Source organism: Ochlerotatus camptorhynchus, unplaced genomic scaffold (genome assembly GCF_037179485.1).
Source record: "Ochlerotatus camptorhynchus isolate MF236.1 unplaced genomic scaffold, CSIRO-AGI_Acam_v1.1 ptg000574l, whole genome shotgun sequence".
NCBI classification, from domain to species: Eukaryota; Metazoa; Arthropoda; class Insecta; order Diptera; family Culicidae; genus Ochlerotatus; species Ochlerotatus camptorhynchus.
In genome coordinates this window covers 1099036-1111975 of record NW_027041055.1, presented here as the reverse complement: position 1 = coordinate 1111975, position 12940 = coordinate 1099036, and the positions used below count along the sequence as shown (strand labels likewise).

Here is a 12940-nt window from a genome sequence, read left to right as displayed (position 1 = left end):
CCGATTTCATCCATTTTATATTACATATTCCTTAGGGGCTGTTAATAAGCCACGTAGACTGTCGAGCGGGAGGAATGGGGTATTATTTGAAAACGAATTTAATGTTTTGACGTTTTGAGTGGTGGCACGAGTACTGGAGTTTAACGTTTTTTCCTTAACATAAGATACTTAGCGCAATGACCACAGAGAAGACAGACAAACACAAACTCGCAAGCGGAAAAAATGTCATGACATTTCTAAACTGTTTCCTGCAAGCGACAGAACATTTTCGCACAATGAAGCAGACAAGACCAGCGGCGAGTGCGACATAAATTTATGTCATGTAGAATTTTGCTGATTGCTGGCTAATTTTATAGCATTTATTTGAATTGCATGGAATTATAAGATAAGAATGAATATTAAACACTCATAACCATAGATGTCAAAATTATGCGTAAATAAGGGAGTCTAAACATAGCATAGCAACACACTTCGTCGCATTATTTCTCTTGAACTAGAAAAAAAAAATGATAAAACTAAACCGTTTAAATCGTTTATTTTTTTATACAAAAAAAAAATGAACCAACACAAATGACTCTCAGTCTACCAGTTGCTAAAAAAAACCAAATCACCCCCCGTTCAGTGTTCAACCTTTTTCACAAACTCCACGAAATCCTTATACAGCACATTCGGTAGCTGCATGGCTGCAAAGTGTCCACCATCGTCGAAATGGTTGCTCTGGACCAGATTGACGAAATGATCCCGCAGAGCCCAATCGACGGTGTGCATCAGCTCGTACTTGAATTTGGCACAAGCCGCCGGAACCTGCGTGGGAATCCGATCGATGCCTATGGCCATCTCTTCGGCGCTGAATGCTTCCGAGTAGATCCGCTGCGAAGTCGTGATGGAATCGGTCAGGTAGTAGATCATGATGTTGTCCAACAGGCTGTCCAGGGTGAAGTACTTCTCGAGGCCACCGTCCGGCAGTTGGCGATAGGATGGGTTGGTCCAGGTGGAAAACTTTTCCATAATGTAAGCGGCAAGACCCACCGGATTGCCGACTAGGGCCGTTCCGATGGTGTCCGGCTTGGTGGCCTGCAGGTGCATGTAGCCCGATTCGGTGAGTAGGTATTTAAATTTAGGCCCAGCTGGATAGTAGTACTCAACGTACTTCTCGTCGACGAACTGTGAAGGGGCAAAGCTGGCAATCACAGATTTCAAAATTGCCTGCAATCCATTCATTCCGCACATGTTCATGTGGACGCCTGGTGGTGAAAGTGAAATTATTATTCTGATGAATTTTGTCATAAATAGTTATTAGGTGATCTTACCAGTGACGTTGTCCTGAAACAGGGTGGACATTAGGTTGGCTATTAGGGAGCCCCAATCGCCTCCCTGTACATAGTATTTCTTATGTCCAATACGAGCCATCAGATTTCTCATGATGACTGCAATTCTAGATGGGCTGAGTCCCTGTTTGGAGGCCCCCTGGGACCATCCATAACCAGGCAAACTGGGAACAATCACTTCGAATACAAAGTCCTTGTCGTTCGATTTGGTTGTCAGCTTTGGGATGACATCGTAGAATTCACGCACCGATCCGGGCCATCCGTGTAGTAGCAACAGTGGCAGGACTTTTGTGCCGGCAGGCACGTTCGGTTTGACATGAATGAAGTGAATGTTCAGTCCTTGTATTTGCGTTTGGAAGTGTGGAAATTGGTTCAGGAATGCTTCCCGTTCGTTCCACTTGTTCAGGTAGGTGGATTTCCAGTATTTCAGAATGTCCTGCAACCGGTTGCTGTTGAAGCCGTATTCGAAAGCCGTTCCTTCCAGGGGTTTCACTAGCGTGGGGGCATCGTTCAGCTTGGAACGTAGCTTTTCAATCACCTCTGGTGGGTAGGCGACTTTGAATGGTTTGATGGTGGTGTCCTGTTTATACTGCTTTGCATCACCGGGACCCCAGTACTGGTTGAGATTCAGTGCAGGAACCGGAAGTGATGAGGTTGCATCGCGGTACTGCTTGTAACCAATGGCCAGTAGCAGTGAAAAGCCCACGAATAGTAAGCGACCCAGGAAGCCCATTTTGACGTTTCTGAAACAGATTAAGTTTGGTAACGATTAGCTTTCATTAAAGGGTGGAACGGTCAAAAATTGGTCGACTCAAATTTGGCGATTTTTTTTTCAATCGTGCACATAAAAAAAACATGAACACCCCTCATTTTGTAAGTCTGTGCGTACGGAATGTTGCTTCTATTTTGTTTTTGCCATTTACCATTCAGTTGTCAAAATGGCGTCAAAGCAAGATGTACAGCGTAGGAAAATGTTGAACGCGCATAAGCGAAATCCAAAATATTCCAACCGAGATTCCCACACAGATTGATAGCGTCAGAAATTTGATTGCGTTATAGTGAACTTTAATGTACGTCAAGGCGGATTTCAACCAGCTCCCAGGTCAAGAGTTTACACAGGCGTTTATAGGCTACCGGGAAAGGAAATGTTCAAGATAAGTTTAAGCAGAAAAAAAAATGTCAAAGGTCCCCAAAAAAATACTTGGTTGGGCAGGCGATTTGCACATGTGGGCTGAAAAGCAAAATTTTCGTGACAACTGACATTGTCAACCAAGATATTTATGAAAAGAAATGTTTGCCTTTTGAAGAAAAAAAGTTGTTCCGTGCTGTTTTGGCCAGACCTTGCTTCCTGTCACTACGGGAAAATGTCCCAGGAACGGTATACCGCCAACAACGTAAAAGTCGTACCCAATGAAAAAAACCCTCCAAACTCGCCGGAGATGCATCCAATTCAAGGCTGGTAGCGATCAATGCTGTCAAAAATAGTGATTTTAGTGACTATGTTGAAGAAATAAGTGACCACATAGTGACTTATAGTTGTAAAAAAGTGACCTAAGGGAAGAAAATTAGCCGTTCTGATGGCATCCTAAATAAATGTTTGATGTTTTAGACTTATTCAACTAGAATCTCATAAAAACCTAAATATGTACGATTAGGAACCTTTAAAGCGAACGTCTCAATAGGAAGTTTATGACTAAACTTGAAAAACCGTAAATTCTCAGGGAATTTTATTTCCCCTGAAAATACCTGGAAGTCTTAGCAAATCTTATCATAACTCAGGAAATTTTATAATTTTCTTACTAAGGATATTCCAAAGAATATAATGCATTTCGGCATGCGGTTATTTTCATTCACACATTGAACTTTATAGCTCCTTTACGGTTCTAGAATATGCATGTTTCCAACAAATTTTATAAATTCTGAACTGAGTCAAATTCCTTGTACAATTTTAAGGCTCATGGAACTTTATTATAATTTCTAAGGGCCTCATTCCACGGGAGTTCGGGGAAAAAATCTATGAAAAAAATATCAAGTGCAATTTGCTTTCATGGTAGTTCTGAAGAATTTTAGATTTCATGTGAAGCCTGAGATGGTTTTGAATAGAATTTCAAGAAAACCCGGAATTGAATTCAATGTAAATTTTATTGAAAATTCATAGGAATTTCTCCTCCTCTGCAGGGTTACTTCCACTCACTTGCTATAAAAAATGTTTTTCGGAATAATGAAATCATGAGATGGTATAATGATAATTAGTAGAGGTAAGTTACACGAAGAGGTCATGACGTATGTGTTTGACACATAAAATCTGTCAATATTGCTTTCAGAGGGTCACACCCAGCGATTGTATGACTCGTGAGCGCTCACTCTGAGTGAACGCTCACGAATCATAAGATCGCTGATTATGACGCTCTGAAAGCGAAATTGACAGGTTTTATGAGTCAAACACATACTTTACACCCTCTTCTTGTTACTTACAAGTACAACACATAATTATAACATCTAATGATTGCATATTACCGAAAAATATTTTTTTTTTATAGCAAGTGAGTGCAAGCAACCCTGCTCCTCTGAACTTCAGAGGAAAATTTCAAGGGCATTCTGAGGATAATTACATGAAGTTTGTGAAAGGCAATGCAATCGTAGCGTAAGTCCTCGTAATTTTTTGGTGAATACTTAGGTGGTAAAGGGGATGCTTAAAGGAAGATAACAATTAAATCTGAGAATAACTCCAGAGATCTTCAAAGAAGTTCGGAAGATAGTTCCAGGAGAGATTGCCAAACAAATTAAGGGGAGAAATCTAAGGAATTTGTGAGGAGACATGAAAATGAATTCTTAGGAGACTTTCAATGTGAGTAGAATTCCAAGGGAAGGAGTGAGATTAAAATAGAAATTTGAAATGAATTCAATGAAAAATCTGAGAATCTTTCCAAAAGATTTCTTACTGCGGAGAATTGCAAGGCAACTCCTAGGAAAATTAAAAGAAAATTGAATTGGGAGGATATTTGTAACGAAATTTTGAGCAATATGTCAATGGAATTGCCAGAAGTATTCTACCTATATTCTTGTTATATTTTTTATTAAGGGAATTCAGAGAAGTGTTCCAAGTGAATTTCTGAAATAATTCCATGAGAGTTTCGGAAGAATACGAGCGTTAGATTAGGAGAACTTCAAGCGAATTTTGCATGAGAAATCTCCGTTAAATATGTAATGGACTGAGTTGTCCCACAGCTGTCTACAGCAGCAGTCGATTTTTTATTTCGGTGTGAACCACGCGATAGCCTGTTTTCGAGACTCGCTATTATATAGTTGCTCTTTGTTCGTTGCTAGCAGTTCGGTGCCTTTTGTTGCTACGGTGCAAGATGTGTGAAGTAAAAAACACCATCAAGTTTAGCTTCAGCCACCATGATGCTAAACCAAACATCGGAGAGATTGTAAATTTCGCCAAAGCACTCGACGCGGATCGAAGTGAAATGGAAGCTGTTTATCGCATTGGTGAGGAAAGGGGAGTATTCATCAAGTTCAAATCAGAGGAAGCGATGCTCCATGCTCTGACGTTCAATTCGGAGGATTTAATCTTCCAGTATGCGAATGGAACGACGGTAAAGGTACGCATGTCGCATGCTGGTGAATACATTCAATATGTGCGTGTGTATGACTTGCCACCAGAGGTACCCGACAACGAGCTGGATAAAGTGCTGGGGAAATATGGAAAAATTAAACGCATCATCCGGGAGAAATTTCCATCTGATCTGTGTTTTGAGGTATATACAGGGATACGCGGTATATATATGGATGTGAAGAAGGAAATCCCCACGTCATTACATTTCTTCAATCGCAAAGGAAATATATTTTATGGTGGCAACAAAGATAAATGTTTTCTGTGCAAGGCGGACGGACACCGGAAGCTTTCCTGTCCCATGCGGAAGGCTGGGAAGGAAGCGGAGAAGCAACCTAAGGAAAAAGGAAAGCAGCAAAGTGAAAGAAAACAAAACAGCAGCAGTACGTATGCTGGTGTAGTGGTGGAAGGTGCGTCGCTAGTCATTAGCGACCAGGAAACGGACACGAGGTTGGAGATGCTGAATGAAAATAACGAAATGGACGTGACGACCTCGACGACCGACGAGAGTAGCGGAGAGTATGCAACGGGAAACGACGTTCAGAAGCAGCAGCAGCGGTCACGATTCGGGTTCAATGAAAATGAGGAACAAATTCGGGAAAGAAAGAAGTTGCGTGCACGGGAGAAGATCGCTTTGTCGCCGCTTCGATCGCCACCCAGAAAAATCCTATGATAAAATGCATTTTTATATATTTTTTTTGTATTTTGAGTACCAAAATTGGTATTTTATGTACTCGGCTCCGCTAAGTTATTTTTATAACATTTGAGCCTTCCAAATAAACGAAATGAAAAAAAAATGTAATGGACTATTCTGAGGTCTTCAGAACAGCTTGAAAGTTCCCAAAATATTCCTGAAGGTAATGAAACTGCCTTGAAGTTCATTCTTCTCATACTTCTCATCAATGTTTTCTACTTTTCCAAACTTTTTCAAAGTTTCCTCAATTTTCCTAACGATCGTGAATCTTCTCAGAAGTTTTAACAATTCACTGAATTTCTCGACACTTTTTTAAAATTTATGAAATTTCGCTGCTGCAGGATATCTGTTCTTTCTTGAAGTTTTTTTTTTTAGAGCTCTATAAGCGAGATCAATATCTTTCTTGAAGTTTTCGAAACTTTTCTAAAGTGTTTGCAGTTCTCATGAAGCTTGTTGTACTACCCTGAATTTAATTGAACTGTTCTAAAAAATTTTAAGCTTCCGCAAACTCTGGACTTATGTGAAAACCTCAATAATTTCATTAACATCTCTAAAGGTCTCTGAAAATCTGGAAACTTCTTTAAATTTCCCGCTAATTTAGTGAAACTAATGGAAATGAACTCTTCTGAAATTCGCCTTGTTTTTGGAATTTTACTTAAATTGTTTGAAATGCTCCCGAAATGTCCATATACATTCCTGAAGTTCTCGGATCTTCCCTTAAGTTCCATAAACTTTTATGAAGTTCACAAATTGTTTATGACGATCTCTGTACTTATGTGAAGTTTTTGAAGTTATTCTGAAATTTAAGGAGCTTATTTAAGCTCCCGTAGCGAAATAACTAATATAGTTCTACGATATTCACTGAAGTTTTCAAAATTTGTCTGAAGTTTAAATGATCGAAACTAATTCAGAACTTCTTCAACAGTCTAGAGTTTCCTGATGTTTTTAAAACTGCCCAAAATATTTCTCAATTTCCTTAAAGTTCTCTATACTGCTCTGAATATCTTAGTACTTTTTTTTTTTCAAATAATCCATCATTTTACTTGAATTGATTGAATTGCCTTTAAGTTCTACAATTTTCCTTAAGTAATAAACGCTCACGGAACTTTGCCTTAAATTACTAATTTTCCCTGGGAAGTCCAGCCCTGAAGTTTTCTATGCTTACCTAAATTTATCAAATGTTCTGATATATATTTATAATTCCTTGAATCTTTTAAAGTTTTCAGATCAGCATAGAATTCTCGGAACATCACATAATTCCAAGGAACTCCTTAAGTTAATGGGATTTTTCTGATGTTATCTCATCGTCCTCGAAATACTCGGAACTTCATTGAATATAATGAAACAATCTAAAAATATCTAAATTTATTAGAAGTTCTCTGGAATTTCTTAAAAATATCGGTGCTTGCTAAAAGTTATCTTTTTTTTTAAATTAATGGATCTTCGTTGATGTTCTCTAATTAACTTAGCTCCATTTTCGAATTTGTTTAGAACTTGGAATTTTCATGAAATAACAGCTTTGAAATACTCTCACGTTTTCCGGATGTTCATATCATTTTTATTGCGTTCCAGAAATTTTCTCTGAGCAAACCGAAGTTTCCGGAAATTCCTGGAAATTTTCTTGAAACTTCTGTAAGGTTTCTGCAATTTCATTGATTTTTTTTTAACTGCCCTTTACTTCTGTGATCTGTCTGTCTCGGAGCTTCCCTAAAGTTCTCAATTCTAATGAAGATCTCGGTTCTGCTTCAAATAAATGGAATTCTCGTGACCACCTTTAAACTTCCCTGGAATTCTGTGAATTTCCTGAAATATTTCTGAAGTTTTCATATATTACATATAAAGTGACTCGCTACCCTCCTGCAACTGAAAAATATTGGGCAATCGTTAAACGGAACGTAAAGAAAACTCAGAAAACAGTTGGAAATGATAAACAGTTCAAAGCTAATTGACGTTCAGTATCAAATAAGGTTGATACAACAGCGGTACAAAATCTGACGGAAGGTGTGAAACTTAAGACAGTTCGCATTTGGAAATTCGGAAGCCTAATCAAATAACTTTCCTGTATTTTATAGTAATTGAACTTCAAAAAGAAATAAAGTTTGATCATTTATACAATAACATAATCAGTGTGCACTTAATCATGATTGACCAATTTTGACCGTTCCACCCTTTAGATGGTTGAGATTTCTGTTAATTCATCAGAATTTTGTGAAAAATCAAAACATTTCAGGGTTAATATAATCAGAGCCGAACACAGATTAAATATTTGGGCGTTTTTAGACTAAATATGGGTGACTTAGTATTGAATAAAACATAAAATGTTACTTGGGTTTTAAAGACATTAAGCTACTACATCCTCTGCATATGTTTCATACAAATGTAATGGCAGTTCTTTTGTTGTTGTTGTTTATTACCGACACAATGGCAGTTCTTGCAATGTACTGCAGCCTACAAGTAAGTTGTTCCAGAATGCAAATTTTTGAATAAAACCTTCACGAGATGATTTTCTAGACGCAATGCATTTGGGAAAGCAAACTTTGTTCCAAAAATAAACCAATATAAAAATTACAACAAAATTTAAAATGAAGGAGATTCTGTTTTCTACTACTTCTTCTTCCTGCCTTTTTAAGCTTGTTACGCGAGCGCTTTGTATGGTTATAACTTAGTGTTCTTCCCAAGTAACAATTTAACAGCCTTTTGGCTTTCACTCTGATTTATTGTGGTTTTATAACGGCAATAAGCAATCTTTTTAGTTTAAATACAGCATTTAACAGTGCAAAACATTCTTGATTAGTAGTTCAGCTTTATGCTGTTTTAAAAACCTTTTCATGTCTGACGAGAAAATCAGAATGTGTCTGGTTTTAAAAATGAATTTAATGCAGCACTCTATCCCTTTATAAAACTGTTAAGAAAATCAATTCGTATTTGTTTTATTGTTGTCACTATGTCAAACGGGATCAAAAAGCATATATTGATGCGTTTTGGTGTCAATGAAGTGTATCACAAAACCTCACACTGTTTACAAATAAAACTAAAAAGATGAATCCGCCTAGAGACAGAGAAAAATAATAATCGAGTGTGGCATTCAAATGCAGAGTCACAAGCAAATGCAGAGTCACAAGCAAATGCCAAAGGATAATCGAGTACTAATTCTAGCAATACTGTCGACGGAAGAGAAAAGGAATCCAATTCCAGAACTTTCTGGGAGGGCAGCTCCGAAAAAATCGGTCAACAACAACAGAGCAGCCGACTGAGAGGAGCGAAGTGGAGGCGGTTTACGAAGCACTGGAAGCCGTCAAATTAGACGCTTAACATTGATGGGAATACACAGCATATTGTCAATGGCAGCCTTCTCCAGAAATAACGTTGGGACGATGATTCGAATAGCATCAGTGCCAAACTGGGATGCCGGAAACTGTTGACAGGAAACTCATCCGGAAGAAGGAAGACTTTTCGGGAACGATTGAACTTCCACCTGTTCCAAGTTACGTAGACTCACTTCCTGAGTAACTGCTTCCAATAGATAGATCAATTGCCATTATCAAGGATGTCACGCAACTTGTTGATCCAACGCTGGAATAGAACATCGTTGCAATGATCGCACAACAAAACTTTCGAAAGATAAACAAATTTTGACGTTTAACTTTTTTCAGGCAACTTTGCCACCATTAATGCCGTCATAAAACTAAACGGTATAGGATCAAGCAAAATGGCTTCAGATAAACACAATTCAGTCTGCAAATTATCTTCATAAAAGCCACATTAAAATGTTTTGCATTTGTTAGCGATTTCATGCAAGCAAAACAGCTTCTTCACAAATGGCTTATACAAATTAATGTTTATGCTATCGCCATATTGTTATTATTCCATTTGCTTTTTTACAATCTTCGTTTGCCATTATGTTTTTCCTTTACAATAACTTTATTCTCATAAATTCATCAATGAGCAGTAATAGAAATTACGAAAATCATCAAATTGTCTCGGCTGTGAGCAATGATTAACATAACATATAACTATATTTTGTTTCCTAAATTAAAAATAATTAGTCAAATCAACGTTTTCCGAAGGCGGACCTATTTTTTTTCGATTTTCAGAAGCACATTTTTGACAGATTAATTTTTGAACAATGAATTTGGCAAGATTGGACGATATTTATGTATCCCTTTTGATCTTGATTGATGCTTTATTTTTAGTGCGCTTAGCAAGCTTCAAAGGCAAATGGCACAAGTATTGGTGCTAAATGGCTTTTATTGTACTTTTAATAAGAATTTCAAATGGTTATTATTATTATTTATCTTTATTAGGGAGGCTTTCAGCCTTGGGCTGGTTCGCCTCCAACGTTTCAAATGGTTCTCAATGCATTCGTCACATAACCTTTTTGCAGCAAGTCATTCTTGAAATGTCTCGATAATGCACTCTTTAGAACCTTCTTCAGGGTGGGCCAACTACACACCAAAAAATAATTTTAATATCACATCAAAGTGGATGCACTTCACATGTCGAAAATATGTTGTAATATTACTTGCAAAAAAGGACACAATTATCATTAATACAGTGCTGACATTACGCTGCTTTTACTGCATTTGTTTATTTTTATGGCCATAAAAATTACATTAAATTTTCGACATGATTGAAGTGCATCCTTTTGGATGTAATATTAAAATTTATTTTTAGCTGTGTAGACAGATTCTAATCTTAACGAGGTTTTGGTGGATGTAATAAAGGCAAAGCTATCTTGACCAGGGTTTTATGAATGTTGTTTTATAGAAGCCTTGTAGCACTTCATAAAACGTTAAATGTTACTTGGATTTGGAGCACTTCCAAAGTTAATAATAGAGAGCTTTCGGTGCCAACCAGCATTAATTAATGCAATTTTACTCTATTCCCAGGGAAGTCTAGTAAATTTCTAAAAAATTTCTAGACCGAATCGGGAATTGAACCCTTTTTTCTACTAGGAATTTTTCGCCTAAGACTGACTCACCACAAGAAAATGTTCGTGAATCGTAATGAAATTTCGCGTACTTTCCAACACTGCTAGTGATCTGTAAAATGCTGCCGTACTTGTCTATACTTTCTCAAGGTGAGGATGATCTTTAACTTCATCAGAACAATCTGTGCACAGACTCATACACATTGCGTGTCAATTTTTATTATATATCAATATCAAATTCGTGAAAGGCTTTATTTAGCCCGATTGCTTCGGCATTTACGTTCAACAAAGTTGATTAGATTCAATTACTCTCGACAACCGTGCTCTAACCACAAGTCGGTGATTTATCATAAATAATGTTTTTTTTTCCAATCAAACAAGGTTCAAATGTTCCATTTGTCTAGTCATTCTCATCACATAACCAACTTGAAGTGGCTTCGTTTTCTTCTTGAAGATCGAAAGTGCAATGAACGAATTAGATAAGAATCGTAAGAATTGTTGATTAAATATTAATACAAAACAAAACGTTGAGCAATGACTTTCAGGATTTTACTGTGGTAGTGTTCTTATCTTAAGACAATCCAAATCCAGAATTGATCAAATCGATCAAATGTTGATCATAATACGCATTTTAATGATATCCACTTTTTTGTTCAACTCAATTCAATTCAAATGACCTGACCTGACTCACCTTCTAGCACTATCCTATTTTTGTTGTTGTTGTTATTGTTTCGCCCAGCCGGCCGTTAAAATTCCAGTGTCTTCCAAACGCGGTACTTTACTGACTGAACTAACTGGCACGAATTGATGTTGGTTGTCGAGCAGCTGCTGGACTGTAGGGGTAGAGGGGGCAAGATGCGCACTCTTATGGCATCAACAATCTTATCTTTTTAAAAACTGCGCATACGTACCCTTTATGTGGTGTGTTTACATCTGTGCGGATTTGCTAGCGCTAGTGTTCTAGCACTTTACAAAAAAGAAGCCAGCATAATGTAAACAAGGCATCATGGTTGTTTTGACTTGATAAACTAAATAATATAATTATTAAAATCCAAAAATACTATACAAAATCAACTTGACATCCCTAATAAAATTGTTATGGTTTGCTTAACGACGTGTTCGAGGTATCATCCAAACCATTTGTGGAATAGTTCTATTATTTGGCTTAGCCCCGCGATGGATAAGAACGGTGTAAAACAGCTATTTTTTAAATTTATTTAAAAAAAATCCTGTATTAATGCGTAGATGCTAGAACAGGCATCAAATAACTAGAGTAGACACTATTTCAATGTATTAATTGCAATTATTGCATTCAAAAATGATGTCTACCTTAGGGTAGCCATCCTGCCCCGTCTACCCCTAGAAATGATTGAATTTGTTGTTAGCTTGCCGGTTTTTTTTTTAATTTGTAGTTGTGTATCACCGGCTGTATATTCACCGACAATGCATGCTCTCAAGCTCTATCCTAAAGTTCGGGTCCACGGTAGGTTACAAACACAGTGCCATCTAAAAGCACGCGAGGCGAGAGATTTCGTGTCTTATCTCTTGCAGTTGGTGTGGAGCAGCGTGTTTCACTCGTAAGATCAGCACTCTTGCTTTAAGATATGTTTTGTTTGTATTGTTACTGGTATGAGTATAAGATTTTTTATGGGATTTGAATCGAAGCCTATGCTTTATAGAAAATTACTGTGGTGGCATGGCTGTCATCACAGGAGTGGAACTTTGCCTCAGAAAGTGGCTCCACTTGTCATTTGCGAACACTAGCGCACCTAGCGGTAGAAGGCATCTTCTGCCTGCAGTTGAGATAGGCAGCATGCTATAATAGTGTGAGTGCACATAGAAAGCCCGTGTGGAACGCTACCACAACACATCGCTTGTTGAGCAGAAAAACGAACACTTTTTGATTCACCGATTTGTTTGCACTTCTCCTTCTGTTCTGTGCTGTCATGCTTATAGTAAAGTATTTAGGGGAAAATGAGACAGTTTAGTGATTCTAAGATTCGACGTTAATAAATCTTCTTGGGATACAAATCAATGATGTGACTGCAGAGCTGCATATAGGCTTTAATTATAATCTTATTCGTTTACATCGATAATTGAAGAGCAACTCTTATCGCAAAATCAAATAAATCAACAGTTCATGTTGTTTGTCAAAGATAAAACAAGAATAGTTGATATTTTTAGCTTTTGCTCAATACTTTAAATAAAAATCTTTAATATGAATAAGTTAATCGAAAAGGAAGCAATGGAACTCTTAAAAACGATTTATCTAGTTAGATTTTCACTGAATAAAATAAAAGCATAATACAATTGTAGGGGTTTGGATTTAATTATTATGTATGTTCCGGGGTATGTGCCCGGAGTTAAAATCT

At 37.3% G+C, this 12940-nt stretch overlaps 2 protein-coding genes across 2 annotated transcripts in view; one reads left to right on the top strand and one right to left on the bottom strand.

The window, feature by feature from the left end:
* The window catches only part of LOC135713641 (adenylate cyclase type 10-like), a 70609-nt gene that overhangs the window by 37765 nt on the left and 19904 nt on the right, over positions 1-12940 (top strand). The gene's annotated exons all lie outside the window — the stretch shown is intronic.
* On the bottom strand, positions 555-11350 carry LOC135713621 (juvenile hormone epoxide hydrolase 1-like). The gene is made up of 3 exons (XM_065236761.1): positions 11260-11350; positions 1311-2071; positions 555-1244 (listed from the first exon to the last, which is right to left on the bottom strand). The coding sequence occupies exons 2-3, from the start codon at positions 2059-2061 to the stop codon at positions 619-621; spliced, it is 1377 nt and encodes a 458-aa protein (XP_065092833.1). The 5' UTR covers positions 2062-2071; positions 11260-11350; the 3' UTR covers positions 555-618.